At 38.8% G+C, this 22,849-nt stretch overlaps 1 protein-coding gene across 2 annotated transcripts; it reads left to right on the top strand.

Moving 5' to 3' along the window:
- The first annotated feature begins 10,929 nt into the window (after window positions 1-10,929).
- On the top strand, window positions 10,930-22,594 carry LOC139945503 (putative defense protein Hdd11-like). Of its 2 annotated transcripts, none has more exons than XM_071942872.1 (7): window positions 10,930-11,085; window positions 14,869-15,099; window positions 16,110-16,258; window positions 17,371-17,462; window positions 18,240-18,322; window positions 19,007-19,030; window positions 19,900-22,594. In XM_071942872.1, exons 2-7 carry the CDS (start codon window positions 14,898-14,900, stop codon window positions 19,980-19,982), a joined length of 633 nt encoding a protein of 210 aa, XP_071798973.1. In that variant the 5' UTR covers window positions 10,930-11,085; window positions 14,869-14,897; the 3' UTR covers window positions 19,983-22,594. The 2 variants fall into 2 exon arrangements, with proteins under 2 accessions (XP_071798973.1, XP_071798972.1); XM_071942871.1 differs by having other exon boundaries at window positions 10,933-11,085; window positions 14,842-15,099.
- The last annotated feature ends 255 nt before the right edge of the window (window positions 22,595-22,849 follow it).

The following is a 22,849-nucleotide window of genomic DNA, read 5'->3' as shown; positions in this document are numbered from 1 at the left end:
TTCAACTCCATAGTAAATTAACACCAACATGAAAGAAAAGGTCACATAAACAAGCAAGAAAACACAAACAAACAACCCGCTATATGTTATTATACCGTGCGTTGACTTGAAGCAAATTAGCTATCAACCGGACAACAGAACACCAACATGAAAGAAAAGGTCACACAAACAAGCAAGAAACACCCTAACAAAGCTGCACATTTAACATTTTATATGCATAAATAAGACGAAAAACAAATATAAAACAAACGGTCAATTAATTTATACTAAGAAGGGTTTGAGCGGTAACACATTTTATTTTTATTTTAATTTCAGCAGTGTTGGTAGTGAGAGAACCAACACCATACGAAAGAGATAATCACTTCATGTTGCACATGGTGTGAATGACCAATATCCAATATCGATGTACAAGGTATACATTCAATGTAAAAACCTATTTGAATGACCAATATTTAATATCGATGTACAATGAAGACATTCACTGTATGTCCAATAAAAAAGAAATCGATATTCGCTGTTCAAACATTATGAGAATGTCCAATATCCAATATGAAACTAATCGCACTGTCATTACCGCAAATCTCCAACATGCCCACTTTCAAATCCCACTGTAGCAGTTAGGTTCCTACAAAAGTAGGTCCTACGTCTTGCATCTTTTTACACAAAACAACAAATTATGTAGACATATCTTTTCAAAATATAAAAAATATAAAGCAATTAAAATGAAACAATATCCAGCAGATATAAGGAAAGTGTTTCTCTCTTTCCCCGTTTCTCTCAACACCAAGTCGTTGCCCGTTGGAATAAGCCGAACGGCGACGTATGGCGTGTGTTGTGTTGACCCGATACCCGCTATGTTATTATACCGTTCGTTGACTTGAAGCAAATTAGATATCAACCGGACAACAGAACAGCTGTTTCTACAACCTCTCGTCGATCAAACCATCAACAATTTTTTTCTTTCTCTCCAGATCGATCCCGGAGATAAAATTGAAAAAGGGGAGGGTGGGGGTCGTTTTGACGTTGCTTGGTGGCACCGTTAACGCTGAACAAATACAAGGCGCATCGAAGTGAGTGTATTCAAGCGGATGATGAGGGTTTGCACTTGGATTATAACGTCTTGGAGTTGTTTGCACTACTCATCTTCGCTGCATTAGGTACAGGGTTGGGATGACGTTTAGATCCGGGCTGAATGTAGGTACCATGAGAAGTCCAGATGTAGGTCCGTGGTAGGTTTATTGACACTCCGAGGTCATGTACACCATAGGATAGGTCTTTTACTTATAGTTTTGGAGCTTTTCAACCAAGGTCCGAGCTAGATTTAGGTACAATGATGGGGCTACCTACTTGTAGGTCCATTGGCAGGTTAACTTTGGGGCTACATGTAGGTACGTGGTAGGTTTACCTTGGGGCTAGATGTAGGTCCATGGTATTTTTTACTTTGGGGCTAGATGTAGGTCTATAGTAGGTTTACAATATTGGGGCTACATGTAGGTCCATTGAAGTTTTACAATGTTGGGGCTACATGTAGGTCCACGGTAGGTTTAAAATATATGGGCTACATGTAGGTACAGTATATATTTGCAATGTTGGGGCTACATGTAGGTCCATGGTAGGTTTACAATGTTGGGGCTACATGTATGTCCATAGTGGGTTTACATAGCTGGGGCTACATGTAGGTCCGGGTAGATTTAAGTACACCCTAATGTTACATATGGGATACATTCAGTTACTATGTTGGGGCTACAATTTTGGGGCTACATGTAGGTCCTAGTATGTTTACAATGTTGGGGCTACATGTAGGTCCGGGTAGATTTATGTACACCCTGAAGTTACATATGGGATACAGTCGGGTACTATGTTGGGGCTACATGTGGGTCCGTGATAGTTAATGTACACTGTGAGGTTACATGTTAGTTTATTGCATGCTCAACGGGTATTTTATGTACTGTACACACAATTTCTAGCCATTTAAAAAATGTGTGGATTAATATGTATATTCCACATAGAAATAAATATCTTTTCGGCCACACTCATTACTAACATATACGTTTGAATAGTCTTTTTTTGCTCGATCCATTAGGACACGTGTCCCTCTAAGCTGTAATTCAAAACCCACTCACTGTGTTTGTATCAAAGGACAACACTAAGAATTATTATATGGATAGCTTTCCCTATATTAAACATTGTTTCTTAGTTTGGAAACGTACAATATTATCTTGTTTCCCCACCACCATAACCCATCAGTGCAACATATAGACATAAACATATGTCTTCATATCCATATACGTTTCCCTTTACACAACAATCTAGAAAGGCCATCTGGCCTTGCAGTGGTCAACACCTCTTCAAGAAATAAAAGCATGTCAGATTAATTTGACAATTATTTTGATAATCCGTTGTGAAAAGATTGATTGGCAAGCAAGCTGACTCAATGTTTTAGTATTATGAAGCTGAGCTATTTAGCTAGAAGAAGAAGGTGACACAAGTTACATCATTACGTTTGACACTGTAGTCAATTGATCGCTCGAAGGCTGACCGGAAGCTAATTTTGTTAAGAAATAAATCCTGCACAAGCAGGTGTTCTCGAGGGTTATTTTAACGGTGGATTTTACAAATCGAATCTATTTTAATAGAGATGCAGCCATGTTGACAACAGTCATCCCCCACGACGATCTAAAGATTAGACACGCAAAACCAAAACGCATTTCACTGTACAAATATTTGTTTTTTTTTACAAGTGACAATAACTATTATTCTATTTTATTATGTTAGATTTTGGGGCTGTTCGTTTGTTTGGTCTGTTTTGTGTTTGTTGTCATTGTTGTCGTTGTTGTTGTTGTCGTTGTTGTTGTAGTCGCTGTCGTCGTCAATACCGTTGCTGTTGTCGTCGTCGTCGTCTTAGTTTTCATTGTGTTATCGTCGTTGTTGTCACTGTATTGTCGTCGTCATAGTTGTTGCCATTGTCGTTAATGCCGTTGTTGTCGTCGTTGACGTTGCTGTTGTCATTGTTTTGGTTATCGTTGTCATCATTTTGTTGTCATTTTCGTCTTTCTTTTTTTAGGAGGGAGGTGCCTTAGGTTAAATACTGTTTCGTTCAACATCAATGGCGGAATAAAAACTACGAATATCGCAACGTGGGTTAAATCTTCACAAAACAATTACAAGGTCGAAGGAAACAAACCGTGTGCTGGTCAGTCTGTGGTGCGTCTTGGCGGTATTTTCTCTCTCATAATTTCATTATTTGATTTTCTTTATCCATGCTTTTTCTCTTCAAACACGCTTAGGGGGGTCTTCAGGTTTCTCTAATGAACTACATTGGGAAGACTCCACGATGTTTAAGCGGTGTATACAATTGTAAAAATTTAACTTTTAAAATGTTTTTTTTTTCCAGTCAGAATTTGATTTTTTTAACTGACGGTTTGAACACAAATAGCATTAAATTAAGTTAAAGGGGCACTCCAAGGTCAAATTAGTTGTGTGCTATGCAGTCATCGCTCAATATATATCTGCCTTTCCTTCATGGGAAAGTGGGAGAAAGAACTAACAAGACTCTAAAAATATACCGCACTAAAAATAAATTGTCACCTTATTTTATAATCTTTAAGAGCAACAATATAAACATAATGTCATTATCAACATAAAAAAAAAACATGTGGAGGTTAAATTTCAATCAGACATCCATTCATTTTTTTGTAAACTCGAGAGTGTAGATATATTTATTTAATGTATTACTAGAGGCCTACGACCACTAACAATATTAGTTCTTAGATGCTGCATTTCACAGTAACGTCCCAATACGCTTTACATTAGGGCCCTGCCGTCGATTTCGCAAACAGTTGGGACTCGTCTTATCTCGAGTTAGGACGAGTAACTTGCCCTAACTTAATGTCTGAATTCTTCCATTTGGAGTATACAAAGTATACTATATAGTATTTTTACGCAACTGCGAAAGTCCACTTGCGCAACGTTTATGGAGCAACGTGATCCATAAACGTTGCGCAAGTGAACATACGCAGTTGCGGAAAGTTTCGTGAAATCGGCTGCAGGTAAAAAGAAGCAACTGTAGTAGCGTGTCTTACTCATGGACATAAGTGCCATGACCGAACCAACATTACGATGACGTGACCATGCCAGAACTTGAATTCGATTATTTTAACCACTCGGCCATGACACCCTACTACGATATGAGCTGCACGTTAACCTAATAAATATCTGTACATTTCTCTTGTTTGCTCCTACCAAGGTTATGAAAACCCTTTCAAGTTAAAAAAATAAATACAAAACAAATAAGACTCATCTCTAAGATGCGGAGCTTTTTCACCGACAGGTGTCCAAACAGCGACCATAAGACTCAGATTTCATTTAATCGAATCGTGATGACCGCCATCTACCCCCTTGATACTAATTTCCGAATCAGGACACGTCTCATCTTCGGCAATCGGTAGATTGTTGGAGATAATACATTGCGGAAGAGAGGGCTCTTTGGGACGGTGTGTTTGAGTCTTCAGAAGGGATTTCTATCTGTGCCGTCACGCAGTCTCTACTAAAGACACTGGACACCTTTGGCAATGGTCAATAGCCATTATTCTCACTTGGTGTATCCTAGCATACCTGAGAAAATTTCTCCTCAGTTGGTTCATCGAAGTTGCAATATAATAACAAAAAAAAAAACGCCCTTGTTGCGCAGAAATGTGTGTGCTTTCTGATACCTTAAAAGGGCTCAAGGCTTGAAGTGTTTTAATATTTTGATTGATAATTTACTTCTTCATTAAAACTACGTCACTTCAAAGGGAGCCGTTTCCCACCATGTTTTATAATTATCAACAGCTTTCCATCGCTCGTCGTATGCTAACAACTGTTTTAAATAATTACAAGTAGAGTCCATTGCCTTTAAAGGCATTTAATTTACAAATCAATTTCAGTAGCAAAATATCCAAACGCAATCACATTGATCTGACGTGAGCTGTCACGGGCCTCATTCGGTCGGTCTGTTGCAAATTTCCGTGGACTAGTTTGAAGATCTCGAGGTAGATCACGAAGTTGTGGCTTTGGGAATTAACAGAGATAAAAAACCTCTATCCATAACCAATCTATCAGACGAGGCAATAATTAAGCAGGAGTATCATCTTGAGGTTTAGATAAATAGTACAGACAAAGCTCAGGAGTGAGACTTTTTTTTGAAACCCAATGAGATAAAATTATCCGCCAAGTCAGTGATTTTTTCTTTAAAGTACAACAGTTCATTGGGGAATATTTGTCCATCAGAAATATTGTCGAAGAAGTGACATTAACGGCGATAGCATTTGAAGGAAAGTGGTTTTGACATAATGGGGAGGCTGCAATAACAAGCGGTTTGTTCAACTCGCACACTTTATTTGATGAAATAGTTGATGACTTTTCGTATAATTTTTGTTAATATTTAAACTGGGTAAAAATCAAAATAAAGGTGTTTCCACCGACGAAAAACACAAATTACTATTATAAAAGTGGACTACCAAACATTAAAAAACAACTATGCGAAGTTAAGTCTTCGGGATCGTGCATAACTAAAATTTGAGACAAAACATCATGCTGTTAAAAGTTCAGATCTGAGTGTCAGCTCATGTGTTGTTTGTTTAACAGAAATGTGACAAGTAAAACAAAACACATTTAGAACATCAGTGTTGAATCTACGAATGTAATGACAAGAAATGGATGAACGAATAAATCTTAAGAGTTCTTCGTGTAGAGTGCGTGAGTGCTTAAAGGCAGTGGGCACTATTGGTAATTACTCAAAATATTTATCATCATAAAACCTTTCTTGATTACGAGTAATGGGGAGAGGTTGATGGTATAAAACATTGTGAGAAACAGCTCCGTCTGAAGTGACGTAGTTTTCGAGAAAGAAGTAACTTTCCACGAATTCGATTTCGAGACCTCAAGTTTAGAATTTGAGATCTCGAAATCAAGCATCAGAAAGCACACAACTTCATGTGACAAGGGTATTTTTTCTTTTTATTACTTTCTCACAAAATTCGACGACCAATTGAGCTAAAATTTTCACAGGTGAGTTATTTTATGCATATGTTGAAATACACCAACTGTGAAGGCTAGTCTTTGACAGTCACCAACAGTGTCAACTGCCTTTAATTTACGTGATGAGAAGCCAATTAAAGTGTCTTGTCCATGGACACACGTGTCATGACCGGGATTTGAACCCCCACTTGACTCAGCCATAACTTCGGATCGAATACGCATGCCGGAATATGAACCGGGCTGCAATCGGAAAACAACAACTCGTCTTTGTATTACAGTAATTTCCAGTGGTAAGGAACATTAATACGGCTTTACGGAAGTACTCGTGAAAGGACGGGTTGTTTCTGTGGAAACCCAGGATATCACTTGAGTATTACGCCGCGTGTAACCGAAAACCTGAATCTCGAGCCCGAGTTCATCCTGCACTGTTCTAACGCCTACTTGAACATTGGTCTGTCCTTGTAACGATGTGCAGCGCTACACAAGGGCAGCTTCTACGTTGGACATTCAATGAGAGGGTACCCCACAAGCATACTGACGTCATAATGCCTACACAAGGGCATGCTTCCACGTTGGACATCCAATGACAGGGTACCCCACAAGCATACTGACGTCATAATGCCTACACAAGGGCAGCTTCCACGTTGGACATTCAATGAAAGGGTACCCCACAAGCATACTGACGTCATAGTGCCGCACCATTGACGGGTTAAAACACTCAGTGGATTGGATGCTTTTGTAGTTAAGAGATACTATAATTGTGAGCAGTAAATTTAATGTCACTCCATGTTATTGGATTCGTCTTAGTCCCTTTCAAATCTAGAGAATTTCAGCACAAGGCACGGAACAGTATTTGTCATTACTCAAAATAATTGCAAAAAATAGTTAATGGCCTGACGTTTCGACCCTAGCAGAGTCTTTCTCTAAGGCTAAATGACAACACAACAAACATGAACAGGTAACTAAGTGAAACATAAGCAGTGAAGTGGAAATACATGAATGGGGTTAGAAAGCATACATAAAAAAGCAGGGGGTAAACAATGAATAGGGGGACAAAAAGGGGGGGGGTGAAGGGAAGGGACCGGCTTGACCACAAGCAAGAAGATGGAAACACAAAGGACAACATCAAGGGTGGTGAGGTTGGGTAATAAGTAATTTATTAGTGAATGAGGCTCAGGCTAAAAGGCTATGGGGAAAAAAGGAGACGGCAAAACAAAAGGTTTATTAGTCGTTTCCTTCTTGGATGTTCAGACCATGGGGTTGAATGGTCTGGAGGCGTCTAATCTCAAAATAATTGTAAGCATAAACAAATTACTTCTTGGTATTGACCATAAGTTGGGATATGTTATGGTATTCTTCTTATCGTGTCCACACACGCTATATATGTGTTTAATAAGGTCGAACCGGGTCAGGTCAGGTCAGGTTAGGTATCGTACTCTTGGTCTAATGTATGTGTAATTCCGAACAAATAGTGTGAATTCGAACCCGCATTTTATTTCTGACGTCAAAGGGGGTGGGGGAGGGGGGGGGGGGGGCTACTCCAAAGATGAGCATAGAGATACAGGTATTTTGGCGTATGTTTTGCCAAACTAGTGACATATATTCATCAGCTTAAACCAGGCAAACTTGTATCTCATCCCACTACCCCGAAGATGTACTGAAGACTTACAGCCGCTCAGTTGATGTTATTGATTACAACTCAATACAACCACTCAAACAACCAATGGTTCTATTAATGTTGAGACGGCACAGTGGAAAAGGAAATGAATGTCTCGGGATTGTCAAAGCATGAGCTCCATATCAAGGACTTTAGCAATATTTGGAAACAAATTAATATATAATCTCATTTCATCGACAAAGATACTTCAACATACACAACTCTTGTGTCGTAACTCCTTGACATGATGGTAAGACAGTAAATCTTGCGCAAGTAGACTTAAAAAAAAAATAAAAAAAAAAAAAAAAATAATTTGTCAAGATGCAGGCTTTACATTTCCCAAGATTACCCAAAGCGCTAACTTGTTCATCTTTGCGGTCATTATATCTCATCTTGTCCTTGCGGTAAAGTTTCCGGCTAAACACCAATATCGAACCCCATTCCCGGAACTATGCATTATCTTGGGTAAATAAGAAATGATGGTGTTTGAATTTCCTCAGGTGATTCATCGAGAGATGGATGGACGACCTAGGTTGAGCAAATGGCCCTAATCGAGATTGGTTTGGATTATTGAAAACCAATTACGGCTATGAATAAACATGAGCACTGTGTCGTACATGGCAACCATTGGTCGGTGTTGGTATTCAATGTATTGACTATACACCTTTCCATTGCTGGTTGGCATGGCACACAAATTAGTTGTGCAACATGTGAGGTTTTTATATTATACGCCTCTCTTAATATTTATGCATGAGGTACATTACAATGTTAACTCAAAACGAGGCGATGGGCGCAGCCACTGCAAGTGATGGGGGAAGTGCGCCCATAGCCATTGGGTAAGAATTATGACGCAATGCATAAATATTAAGAGAGGCGTATTCTCTTCAAACTTCAATTACCAATGATAAATTTGTTATTGTATGCATATGTTAGGATACACGAAGTGGTAACATTGGTCATTGATAAAGGTGACCGTCCATCGCTTTAAAGAAATTTCACATCATTTTGGACACTTGGTTCAGCTAGGAATTCCACATGACATTCTGTGTATCTTTCATGATTTTGTTGCCTATATATCAGACTTATGTCGACACAAAACACAATTCCCAAATACCCTACATTCAAAGTGAGTTAAAACGTGTGATACTTCTTCCACTCTGAATGTTAAGAAAAAGTAATGCACCCGAAACTGAATTTGACGTGAGAGCCATTCCATAAGACAGACATCGTATCAGTTTCAACAGAGGGCGTAATGCTCTCGAGCCAGCAAGAAAAAACAAGGGTTCCTCATCGGAAATTCCGTCCGCCGGAGACTAGGGACCCCAAGGGAAATTAACATGGGCTGGCTGGAAGAGGATGTTTCAAAAGAGGGCGCTATGCGAAGTAGTTTGTGCATAGCTCGCCATGAGGGTGGGGGGGGGGATAACAGATTAATAACCGGGGGGGGGGGGGGTCAGAATCTCCTGCCACACCTCCAAGGAGATTTTGGGTTGAATTTCTATCCTCAAAAATTGTCCTGATTCTCTTTGAAGCATTCCTTTTTTTCAATCGATTTAGAAGACAAGCAAATTCGCTATTAAATAGCACTGCGACAGTTGCAATTTTGATGAGTATAAAGAATTTTTTTTTACACCGGTACACCCAGTAGGCTAGTGGCGTAGACTCTTGATAACCCTCTCAGACACAACTCAAGCTGATTTCATCGTTTAGGATGAAAGATTGCTCATATTTTGTATAGACTTGTGGACAAGTCGTTAAGGCTGTCGCGGTGATAGTGAAACGGCTTCTCGTATCTCGCGACACTGCTGCACTGTGCAATACTACTGCTCTCACGACTACTGCTCTCACTTTAAATGAGATTAGTAGTAGGACGACAGCAGTCCTCTCGCGCAGAGCAGCCCTCTTGCGCAGAGCAGCCCATTTGGCATATAACTATCCTTTTGCGCAGAGCGGCCCTCTTGCGCAGAGCTGCGGTTTGTGCAGAACAGCCCTTTCTCGCGGAGCAGAGCTTTCGCGCAGTGCAGCCGTCTGAGCAGAGAATTTTTTTTTTTGGGCGCAGAGCAGACCTCTTGCGCAGATCAGTCCTCTCGCCAGAGAGTCGCCACTGCGCTAAACAGCAACCGACTTGTCCAAAAGTCTAACGGAAACTATGAGTTCAAACATTGTCATGGCTAATCAACCGGCCACTGACCAGGGCCCAAAACAGCTGCTTAGGCAGAAAATATTGCTTAACAAATATTGTCTGCTAACAAGAAATGAGTAGGATATAAATCGCAAATTGTACAAGTGGCATGGCAGTTTGGCTGGCAACCATATTCTGGTAAGCATTATTTTGTTGTGCTTAGCTGTTTTTGTGCTTAAGCGGCATTAAGAAATCAGCCAGAGGGTACAGGTTAATTACTCTATGGTCACCATTTGAATACTGCGAATAGATTCGCAATATTGGTGTCAACATGACATATAAAACAGAGTACAAGGCAAATTTGCATAGTAACCAATAGGATACAACAAACAAGGAGTACAATGGTACCAAGCTGTGCCGAGCTTGAGGTTGCTTGGCAACTATTTTGGTTATAGAGTAAGAACAAACTGTGTTTGGCTTCATCAGTCCAAAGATTATTAAGTGCTTCATCGATAAGGTGATCGCACGCGCGACCAAAAAGGTTCTTTTGAATCCGGCAGTTCAGACAATCGCTTTTATATTACAGCGGGATGTTGCGCTACAAAATGCAACACAAAACACTAATCATCTCGACAGCCTGGGGATGTATACTCCTATAAAGGGAGCTGATAAAGATGGCATGACTGTGATCGGCCCAGTCACCGGGACGCCACTAATGTAAAGCTTATTATTACCAGTTTATTTCCATGTTACATTCATTATACAGAGTCACAGCAATTACCCTGGTGTCATTCCTGTGAACGAAGTATTGGTGTTTTTTTTCTTCTTTTGTTTCTCCGGAAACGAACCAGACCTAAAATCCATTAATAATGATGCTCATTTACATAAAGCCTTGATAGTTACCAAGGAACCATGGTGGCTACTTCCTCATCGAAACCAGTCATGGTGATCCGACAATATACCAAACTCTAATACCAATAATAATCATCGCTCACCTAGCCTTTTGCCAAGGCCTTCTGGGCCTGGACAGCTTCTCGTAAAGAGCGGAGCGACTGGAATAAGAGACCACGCGTGCGAGTATCGCCTATCGCATGTGCGTATAGTCTCCCGTTCCAGTCGCTTGGAAACGCAGATATACGAAGCTGCCCGAGCCATAAAGGCTTTGACAAAAGGTTACAACTCATTCGGAGTTAGGTTATAAACACCACTCGATCAACGCTGAAACTCAGTGATTGTGCTGCGTCAGTTGGGCCTGTTTCAGAAGGACAGCTCTACTACAAAAAGAAAGGTAAATAATACTTGGCTTTATTATGAAACTACACAATAAAATTGTGTTTACTTTTTAAACTCGTTGAAATGATACCTGCTCAAAGATTTGTATAAGCATTCAAACACAAATAAATATGTTTTAGGTTAACATGTGGACACACAAAAAATAAATGTACAACACTTTTGCTTGAAAATCTTGACACTGTTTTTAGAGTGTAAAGTTTGCGATTGTGTCATTTCATGATTATGTATGAGACCACCGCAATTCCTTTTTAGGAAATCGTTGGTAGGAATTAATTGATGCATTGCATGAATTAGGGTTGAGGTATGTCTCTATTACATCACAGTTCATTGTGATGACGCCATGTGTAAGAATTGCCTTTCGGTGTGAGGGTAAAAAGTTTAGTCAAACTTTGTGTACTTTCTGTTAATTGATTAATTAGGTGTATTATAATAAATTAGATGTATTCGTTGGGCACCATTATTAAAAGCATCGTTATACATCGAGCATACATGCTGATGTAAGCAAACAAAGCAAACTATTACGAACGCATGTGAAATTTCAACCATCACACACAGGTTGAAATGTATAAAACTTTATTTTAAATAAATACACTTTTCATGAATGAAAACAAATTTTATCAGAACTTTTGAAATACTGTCCAAGCTATTAAACACATGACACAGTGGTTTATAAAATTTGGTGGGAACTAAATAAAGTTTACAAAACGATAGGTTGAATATGCAATGTCATACATGATAAGAATGTTGAGATAAGCTGAAGTTTGTTACACCAATCTTATCTTAAATTATGGCATTTGTGGCATTGCATGTATCAATATATATTTTGTACGGTAACGCCATGTGTGTACATCTACTTGCCATGTAGGTTATTTTCTTCTGAGAACTTGTATTTGTTTGTGATATACCAGCAGAATGTAAAGCAAGACTATAGTTCCCTAGTTCTATCTGGCAAGTAGATTATAAAGCCAGACAAGCTCAGAAGACCGTAGATACACACATGGCGTTACCGCAAACCAAGTAATATATTTCTATTTGATATTAAATATGACTGAAACGACTGCATCAAGTTATCCCCGGCTACCAGACTGAAAGTGATACGTGGATAAAGCTATGGCTATTATGTCACGTATGTTTGTAATACGACGGTAAGACACCATGAAACCCGCATTGTGTATTTTCCTAGTTCTACAGCCCTAAAGCGTGTAAATCATGAGTGTCTTTCTGAACGTATGTTTGTTGGAACATAGGGATGTCGGAACTTAAGGGTGTCGAAACATATAGTTTGTTGGAACATAGGTTTGTTAAAACATATGGGTGTTAGAATATAGGGGTGTCGGAACATTGGGGTGTCGGAACAATGGGTGTTGGAACAAGGGGGTGTTGGAACAAGTGTTTTCGGAACACTAGGGGTGTTAGAACACAGAGCAGTCACCATTACATGTCAAATAAGTGCAAACGAAAATGCAGATTGTTCGAACTGTTTAAATAATGCTATACGATGGACAAGCACATGAAATTTTGTTGTGTAAGTTTACTTGCATCTAAAGTAAATACACATTAGCTTAAAGTTGTTTACATATGAAGCCTCATAAATGATAAAGCATGATCTGATCTGTAATTTGTATACAGTTGCAACGATTTGCAATTTTGTACGTAAACGTATACACAAGGAAATACTTCTTTGTTGCGAAATCTGTGAAATTATAGAGTTGCAATGATTTGCAATTTTGGTTGTCAGCTACAAGGAAATAAATGTTGCAAACTCTGTGAATTTTTTTAAGAGGCGTTGGTTGTGTAAAAAGGGAAATTATGCTTTAATGTTAGAAAGTCTTTGAAAAGTTTCAATGATTTGCAAATTTGTTCGTCCACGAAGTCTACAATGAAACGATAGCCATTAGAGGGCACCGTATAATGGAGTTTACACACTATTTAATCGGTTCGCGGAAATTTTACATGTCATGGAAGTAGATTGTGTTAACTCATACAGATGTGTACAAATTTGGTTCACAACGTGATTAATTAACGAGTAATTAACGTTCAATTAACAAGATCATTGTATCTTCATGAAAGCTGTACAAACGTAGTCTGTGTACAGCACGTCGTATGTAAATCATGTTGGTGTTTTTGAAAGCAGGAGAGGACAAAGTTGTTGGAACCTCCTGTTGATGCTGACAAATCATGAGAACATCAGCATAAGTATTGGAAGTGCACTACCTATTGAACCACTTGTAGTGTGCATGGAATCCAACACGTTCCCAGTCTAGAGTCAAGCTCTGATTGTAAAAATCAATTGAGGCATCATCTTCAATTTAATTTTATGCAACAAGCAAACTTATAAATTTTCTGATTTTATTTCAAAGGGTAACAGAAATGGCTGTTAGCAAACGGTTTCCAAGAAAAACTACATGGTGTACGTGCACATTATTTTTACTGGCCTCAAGCATTTACCTCTAGATAATAAATCAAGCATTCAGTTCAAAATGATAAAAGTTTGTAATCGCCACATTATTCAGCGAACCATGAATCATACACAGCTACTATTCACAAGTAAATCTATGTGTGGAGGGTAACAGACAGCACACAATGGAACCAGTTTAACAGTGACAATACTAAAAGTGCAATCGTCAGTCCTTGAAACAATGATATTCAACGGACCATGAATCTATATAGACTATATGCACAACATAAAATATTCAAAAGAATATCCATATATAGATTTGTCTGGTGCATAAATTAATGTCCCAGCCATGGTATTTTCGTGTGTTTTTGCTAGATTCCTCACTCCCCAACCAAAGTGACTACAAAACGTCGTTAATGGATAACAATGGTATATTTCGACATGGTTTTTTATTCCAGCAAGAGTTGTGGGGCCAATTTTCTCTAGTATTTATTGTTATCACACAACTAGTGTTCCCTTTTATGTTTTATTATGATGTTGGATATTTTGTTTATCTGTTTATTTTGACTCCCATAAATGGCCGACCGTGTTCGTTCGCACAGTAAAATGCAAACCGCAATTTCGAGGTAAACTTGTGTGGATCATTGTATTCTACTTTTAAAACATCTTTCTAACCATATCAATTTAACAAAAGATGGTTACAAACGCTTTTTATAGACAAACAACTCGTCCGATCCAAGGCAACGTGTTCCTTTAAGGTCACTCGCTTGTTCTTTTTCTACGAATGTTATTAATGGTAGTACATTCCTGGGCTCGTTTTCGGTGCTTCATGGAAACCAAGGACAAACCAAAAAATGAACAAACTAAAATGGTCTCCACATGGAAATTCTAAAGAAATTTGTGTACAGGGGTACATAGTCTATGGGAAAGTGTTAAGTGCAGTGACAAAGTAAATAACAAAAGAAGAATGCTCCACAGGAATGCATGTTTGAAAAAGTCCTTCTCTGTTCATTCTCGTCAAAATGGCTTGTACTATTGTATTTTAAAAGACCACAGTACATGCAGGTCTCTGAAAACTAATTCCCCCCTCCTACTACTGTAGTGGAGCTTGCTGCCGTTTCTTCTATCTGTACCATGTGCTGCAATTCTAGACAAGGGTATAAAATAAACTATCCTTTCAAATTGTATAGGTTTTCTGTGACGAATAGAGGTATGGCTGACACTTGGTTTTGGTGCATATAGACATATTTACCAAAACCAACCTATGCAGCAGTGTGTCCGCAATCTTAAAATGTCATATTATGCGCGATAAAAAAAAATGTAATATCGTCTGCTCTTTCTTTTTCGTTGCTGTCGTTAATCTGTCCACACATTTCACAGTCGACAAGACTCATCTCAAGCAACCGAATATGTACGCCATCGTACTGCTTTTCCTTGTCCCAGCTGCACTGGCTTACAGTAGAGGTCCACCCGTGGGTGATGCTGGGCTGTGTACAGACATGATTCCGACGGGACACAACGGTGGTGTGAGTGAGGCTACAGACAAGGACAACCCGCCGTACACGATCACCACGAGTTCGGATATGTACTATGCCGGTGGTACAGTGACAGGTAAAGTGCAATTTTATGCGTTCATAATCTGTGACCTGCCGTCGATTTCATCAAACTCTTCCTGTATTAAAAGTAATAATATTACGATTAAGAAAGAGTTCAGTTCCGTATATCCGAAGGCGTTGGGACGCATTGAACCCGTCCTAAGTTTAGGACGAGTTACCTGCCCAACTCGGGATAAGATTATACCGTAGGGTTTCGTGAAATCGGCTGCTGGTCTGGATTTTACAAGTTAAAGACACTGAACACTATTGATAATTGTCAAAGACCAGTCTTCTAACTTGGTGTATCTCAACATATTATGCATAAAATAACAAACCTGTGAAAATTTGAGCTCAATTGGTAGTCGAAGTTGCGAGATAACTATGAAAGAAAAAACATCCTTGTCACAGATGCTTGAGTTCGAGACCTCAAAATTCTAAATCTGAGGTCTCGAAATCAAATTCGTGGAAAATTACTTCTTTCCCGAAGACTACTTCACTTCAGAGGGAGCCGTTTCTCACAATGTTTCATACTATCAACCTTTCCCCATTACTCGTTACCAAGTGAAGTTTTATTCTAATAATTATTTTAAGTGATTACCAATAGTGTCCACTGCCTTTAAGACTAGTCTAATCTCAGAAAAGGACGAGACAGTTACTCGTATCTGGATCTTTATTCGTAACACTTTAATCAGAGCGAAACGAAGAGAAGATGGTGAAGGATGTCAGTTTTTAGATGGGAGGGAAACCCTAGGGAATTATTCCAGTAAAAATCCATGCACTCAATGTAGGGACTGAAAACCCAATCCAAATAGTAGGCTACCCCCGATGGGATTTGAACCGGGGTTGCTAGATGTGGAAAGCGAAGCAATTGGCACCACTACACCAACCTGACTGCCCCTGAACAAACACACAGTAAAATAAAACATCAAGACAAATAAATGAACAATCACCCTAAAATTGCTAAAAACAAAACAACATTCACGATCTCAACTTAATTTTTTTTTTCATGTGGATTATTATTACCAGTAACCATTGCCGGTACGGGGGCAACTATGTTCAAGGGCTTCTTCATTCAAGCACGCCGTACTCATCTCTCCATGGACACCGATGAAGCAATCGGAACGTTCTTTGGTGCACCAACTGGAACACAGCTACTGAAGTGTACTGTCGCTAATGTGAGTATCCACCTTCTATAGCTTCACCCGTAGACTATGATGTTGTTCGAGTGTGCACCATGGTTGACTTATTATGAAGGTTGACTATTTTTAACCAAAGAGGTTTCAACTCGAACCCAGGCTGGTCGACCGTCCCTTCTCTATGACCATACTCCTCTCTTAATATTATGCATGACGTCAAAATTCTTACCTAAAATGAGGCTATGGGCGCAAGTCCCCCATCACTTGCAGAAGCTGCGCCCATCGCCTCGTTTTGGGTTAGCACTGTGACATACCTCATGCATAAATATCAAGAGAGGCGTAATGGTTAAAGATTCTATGTCAGATTTTTTTAATTTAAAATTTAAAAGGTATTTTGATGGGGGTGGAGAAAGTTACAAGCTTCCATTTGAGCCATTGCTCGAAAAAGTCCGCCAATTATTAGTAGCAGTGAAATAAAGTGCTCAAAACTAGTTTTTGTTGGGATCCCGACAATATATCACGTGACCAAATTCTAACGTGTTTTATACGAAACGTTTAAAAATAAATTCATGGTTCCTGACCACTAAAAGAAAAAGTTTAACTTTTTTTTTTTGTTAGAGCGGGTGATACTCTTTGAATTACCATTCACTAAAAACAAATCTATTTTGTAATGTTTAGGGCCAAAAATCTGATATAGCATCTTTAAAATGCGGCCAACCATTTTGGAAACCCTGCCTGTTGCATGCTGCGTTACGCGCTGAGGGGAACCGGGGACACTGAAGCGAAAACGCGGAATGCTGTTGGCGTGTATGACTAGGCTTCCAGACGAGTCGTTCGAGTGAGTGTGTCACTTGTACATACTCGTTGCTGGTCTGAAGTCGACAGTTGGAAGTCAGATTTACCTCGGACCAATCAAAACACAGATATAAAAAGCGTACGTCAGTGTACGTTTATCCAATGAAATCTTAATCAAATGAAATCGATGGTTATTTGAAGCGAACGTCTGTCTTTATCCTTGATAAAGAAAGGTGACTAGTCTACAAGGAGGGTTAGTTGACTCGTCTTGGACGGGCACATGGTGGCGCACTATATTACTTCTCGTATTACGGTTTGTAATACTATTTTGTTTGTTTGTTATATTTCGTCTGCAGTCGTCATGGGGCCACTCTAATGGCAACGAGCGGACCACGATTGAAGCCACCTGGAATGCCCCGAAGCAAGACGAAGGACCAATCATGTTCAAGTGAGTCTTCAGGAGCCTCTGTGGAGTGACTCTGTCTGTTTTTACTTGCTTCTATGAAACTCTCGTGACGTCACGGTCATACGAAAAGAATTGGTGGCGTACCAATACCAATTTTAACTTTTCATTTGAAGTAAATACATCCCATGATTGGTCGCTCGGCTTCCAACACACTCGACACTATTTTTGAAAATGATTGTGTGGCTATCTGTTTTTGCTTTTTTTTTTTTTTGGCTTCCCATAGTTTTCCAACCTTGGTTGGCCAAAACCCGGGCTGCGAGGTTGCAATAAAAACCTCGGTAACTCATTTAAAGCCATTGGACCCTTTCGGTAAACAGTATTGTCCAAGTCCCACACTTCGTGTATCACAACTTATATATAAAACAACAAACCTGTGAAAATTTTGGCTCAATCGGTCATCGGAGTCGGGAGAAAAAAACGGGAAAACCCACTCTTGTTTCCGCGCGTTTCGCCATGTCATGACATGGTGTTTAAAATAAATCCGTAATTCTCGCTAACGAGAATTTATATTGTTTTACCGTTTTCTCAAAAAGTAAAGCATTTCATGGACTAATATTTCAAGAGAAGTCTTTCACCATTACCTTCTGTAAACCATGTAAATTATTTGCAAAATCTGTGAACTTTTTTTGTTTTTTCTGTACCGAAAGGGTCCAATGGCTTTAAAACTAGGTTATCAAGCGTTAAGTCCTTTTTAGTAGATACCTCTTAATCATTACTAACAGTGGTTTTCCTCCTGTCATTCACGTTTTGTGAAAATAGGGCCACCATTGTGAAAGGGGATCCTAACCGGAACTACTTTTACACGAATGTTACATCTGATGTGATGGAATTCACCAAAACCCGTAAGTTTATCGAAGCTGTATCACAAACGCACAGTCACAAGATTCCAACACTAGTCTAGATCGGTTAAAGGGTCATGGTACTTCTTGATACGACAACAAACACAATTTACGTTTCACAGATTTACATTAAACTTTTAGTTTAGAGATAATGATAGTATAAAGCTTACATGAGGTGCTGTATAGTTTGTGAGAAATTAGTTAAACAATATCGCGAAAATTATTTAAGCCATGTAGGCATACCACGGATCCACGCGACTCTCCTGAAGTCATTGCTATGTGATTTTCACTTTTTTTTCTTAAGGGTAAACTACATGACATGCACCTTCATTCTCAGTTAAGGTACGGATTTATGTATGGTTTTATGGATTTATGACCAGTTATTAGAAAATACAACAAAAACATAACACGTTGAACTAAATTCTACAAATAGTTTAACAAATAATACTATTTGTTTGATGGGAACTCTAAAACTATTTGTTATTCATTTTTTTTATATTATATTTCTGCGGGAGTTTATGTTCATACAAAAAACAGTCTGAAAGTAGATTACAAACCCACTCAATTCGTTTCTCATTTTGTTCTTCTGCTTTCTATTTGTATTATTGTTTTCATTAATTGTAATATTTACACTTATACTAAAACAATCTAATAACTATTTTATTGTTCTTCCCTCTTCGTCAATAGCTAGCACAACACCATCATCAACAGGTGAGATTACTGTTCTTTGTAATGAATAAAGTCAGTAAAGGAAAACAAAATACTAGCAATTATTATAGCTAAATAATAAATAATAATAATAATGGGTATTTGTAATGCGCCAAATCAATCCAATCAGTTGTTCAAGGCGCAGCAGAGACCATGTAAAAAAAAAAAAAAAAAAAAAAAAAAAAAAAACATTACATGTACATATCCAGTGAATGCTAATCAAACAATAAATAACACCATTCAAAAACACCAACAACAATTGGAAAGAAAGTACATACGCTTATAACTACACAAAATGTTTTTAAAACTAACAATAACAAATGGCTTCTTATAATATAGCTCGCATATCCGTCACCCAGTGACGCGCAAGGCGCTTTAACATTATTCAGTATTTCCCTGCAAGGTATGTGGAACTACGTTTGAATTATGAGACATACTCCTTTATGGTAATGGTTTACAAAGTGCTGTGGCGCAATATGCTGCAAATCAAACCAGGAACACCGGGGTGAATCCCTTCTCTGTTTGATAAGTACATCGTTTTTTACGTGCGTTACAAAACACACACGGGACCAGCGGCTTTAGGTCCCATCCGAAGGACGAAGCATCATGGTTAAGTGTAATAAGAAACTTTAAATAAATAGTAAACTGTGTAAATCTCTTTTGTGGGAGTGTTGGCTCCGAAAGAGGCGGTGTGGTCTCGAAATTTCGAACAGTATCTCTGGTTAAGTGCCTTGTTTAAGGACACAGGTGTCACGACTGGGACTCGAACCCACACTCTGCTGACTAGAAACACCAGAGTTTGAATCCGGTGCTCTTAACCGCTAGGCCATGACACGCCACCTATATTATTTTTATATATCTTTTTTTGATAGCATCATCCGTTACCGTACCACTTGTGCTGATGACTACCATCGCCTTGGGTCTCGCAGCCCTGCTGGCTGCCCGTCGTCAGTAAATGAAACAACACCGGGCTGAAACTCCTATGAAGACCAGACTTTATGGACTCTGGGTCACTGAGGAGCATAACTATGGAGGACCAAAAGCCGACAATCCATTTCCCCCAAAAACCTGGTAGAGTAAAATTAGAAATTATGTTTAAACACAGTCCCCTTATAAAATTTTTAATTTCTGCCTTCAAAAATTTTGATGAAAATTGTTTGTCCACTTTTGGTACTCCATACATAACTTTCAGAATAATAATCAGGGCCTATTTTCATAAAGCTGTCAAGTAGAACATTTTGCTTTGCAAATTTATTGGGTAAAAAGAGAACGGGGTACCAGTCGAAGCAATGGTAACTGAATGGTATTCCGGCTGGTAACCTAATTATTGTTAAGCAAAAGATTTGTTGTGCTTAGCAAGTCTTTTTGTGCTTACAGACTTTGTGAAATTAGGCTCAGACTATAGATGGCAGTAGAATTCATAAATATTCTGTATAATTATAGATATAGTTCCCAAATAGACGCCATCTTTTCGGGCAAGTTGCATTAGCTTTCGGGAGCGTCAAGTGCTTATACTCTTAACGCAGCCGCGTTGTTCACTGACCAATTTAATAAATGGTTCTGTGAAATGGACTTTTGCTACCGATTTAGTAGCAAAAGACGAGATAAAAAAAAAAGAAAAATGGCAATCAAGTTGTAAAAGGCACTCATGCCTGCACCAGTGCGTGGTCTCCCCTTCAATTCGCTTGGGAAATCAGCTCTATGAAGCTGTCCAAGCCACGGAGGCCTTGCCAAAAGGCTAACGCGGTACGCATGACTGTGGTTTCAAATTGCCCGTAAAGTTGGCCGAATTACCTCATAATGCATCCTAATCCATTATGATGATTCTTGATGTTGGGATTGGGGGTTGGGGGTCTGCAAGGAGCCCATGTGCAATCGAACCCACGACCACACATTATTTTAGGAAGCACATTGTCACAAGATGGCGCCAAGTGTTCTTGGGTTTGATTCTTTATGTGGTGTTTTGTCCCGCAGTACTTTAAAAAGAAGTACATACAAATCATGCAATACTCACAAACTGAAACAAGCAGATATGTTGTATGGCTAGCGATTTAGTTTCAGCATTTGACCGAAATACTTTTAGGAAATACTTTAGATGGTTTTCAAGTTTCTTTTTTGAAATAGTATCATAATAGTTGTTCTCGTGTTACTCAGTCTCTCATTTTTGGTAATTTCATTAAGTAAATAATATTGTCAATGCCGGAGTTAGTGCCTTCACCGAGACGATCTTAATTAAAGGTGGTTTAACAAACCTGTACCAGAAGCAGAATTATGACCTTTTTCAAATTGTGTGTACACATCAAGCACCCTTGTTTACAGGTTTCCATCAGGCTTGTGAGCTACAGTGATTTAAGTTCACTAACTTCACTTACAAGGCATCCTTGGTTTCATTAGCAGATATATATTATACACAAATTGACTGGCAATGAGGTAACTAGTGTACGTCTATTCCCCCGAGGGACTTTGGGTGACCAGAATAAGGTCCCTCTTCTGGTCACTCACAGGCCCGAGAGGGAATAGACGTACACTAGTTACCAAATTATGCCAGTCAATATGTGTTTTATAACACAGCTCGGTCTTTAATGTCAAATAAGAACAGAAATCTGGAAATGTTTTGTAGTTACAGTTCACGGTTCAAGTCCAGAGTGGGCGCTGTAACCGGGCACTATTTTCAAAGACTAGTGCCCGCTCAGGTACTAGTTCCCGCAAAACACGCGCGCGCGATCACTAGACTACATCATTTCATCACACGTGACCTTGTTTCAGCCAACCAGAATACAAAACAAGCAAGAGGTGTGTTATAAATATATATATTATGTTACACTTAGATGTATATGTTCATGTTTTTGTCTTGTTTGCAAAAATATATCTAATAATAAAATGTAATGTTTAACTTTTAAGTAAGATGTCAGTGTCATGTGTCATCTTTTCCAACGGCGATTCCTTTATAATTCAAATTATTTTGAAGTTAAAGGCAGTGGACACTATTGGTAATTGTCAAAGACCAGTCTTCTCACTTGGTGTATCTAAACATATGCATAAAAAAACAAACCTGCGAAAATTTGAGCTAAGTTGGTCGTCGAAGTTGCGAGATATGAATGAAATAAAAAATGCCCTTGTCACACGAAGTTGAGTGCTTTCAATGCTTGATTTCGAGACCTCAAATTCTAAACTTGAGGTCTTGAAATCAAATTCATGGAAAATTACTTCTTTCTCGAAAACTCTGTCACTTCAGATGGAGCCGATTCTCACAATGTTTTATACTATCAGCCTTTCCCCATTACTTGTTACCAAGTGAGGTTTTATGCTGATAATTAGTTTGAGTAATTACCAATAGTGTCCACTGCCTTTAAATAAAATCGCAATTGACAAAGTACTTGTTGGATAGGCTTTAAAACCTAATCGGATTTTCTTGTTGTAAAGGAGTAGAATTTACAATCATCATCAGGATAACAAGAAAGCTAAATTTTAAGTTAATATTTTTAAAGGAACACGTTGCCTTGAATCGGTCGAGTTGGTCTTTGAAAAGCGTTTGTAACCGTTTTTATAAAATGCATATGGGTAGAAAGATGTTGTAAAAGTAGAATACAATGATCCACACAAACATGCCTGGAAATTGCGTGGTTTTCCTTTTACCTCGTCGACTAACACGTCGGCCATTTATGGGGGTCAAAATTTTGACTCCCATAAATGGCCGACCGTGTTAGTTCTCACAGAAGAAGGAAAACCACGCAATTTCGAGGCAAACTTGTGTGGATCATTGTATTCTACTTTTAAAACATCTTTCCAACCATATGCATTATATACAAAACGGTTACAAAC

This window comes from Asterias amurensis, chromosome 12, assembly GCF_032118995.1.
Source record: "Asterias amurensis chromosome 12, ASM3211899v1".
Classification (NCBI taxonomy): domain Eukaryota; kingdom Metazoa; phylum Echinodermata; class Asteroidea; order Forcipulatida; family Asteriidae; genus Asterias; species Asterias amurensis.
The sequence above is the reverse complement of the archived record's forward strand: the minus strand, read 5'-3'. Positions and strand labels throughout refer to the sequence as shown.

Coding starts and splice junctions, on each gene's coding strand:
- LOC139945503 (XM_071942872.1), top strand. CDS start 14,898: ATGTACGCCATCGTACTGCTTTTCCTTGTCCCAGCTGCACTGGCTTAC. Junction 15,100..16,109: donor TGCCGGTGGTACAGTGACAG/GTAAAGTGCAAT, acceptor TATTATTACCAG/TAACCATTGCCGGTACGGGG. Junction 19,031..19,899: donor CACAACACCATCATCAACAG/GTGAGATTACTG, acceptor TTTTTTTGATAG/CATCATCCGTTACCGTACCA.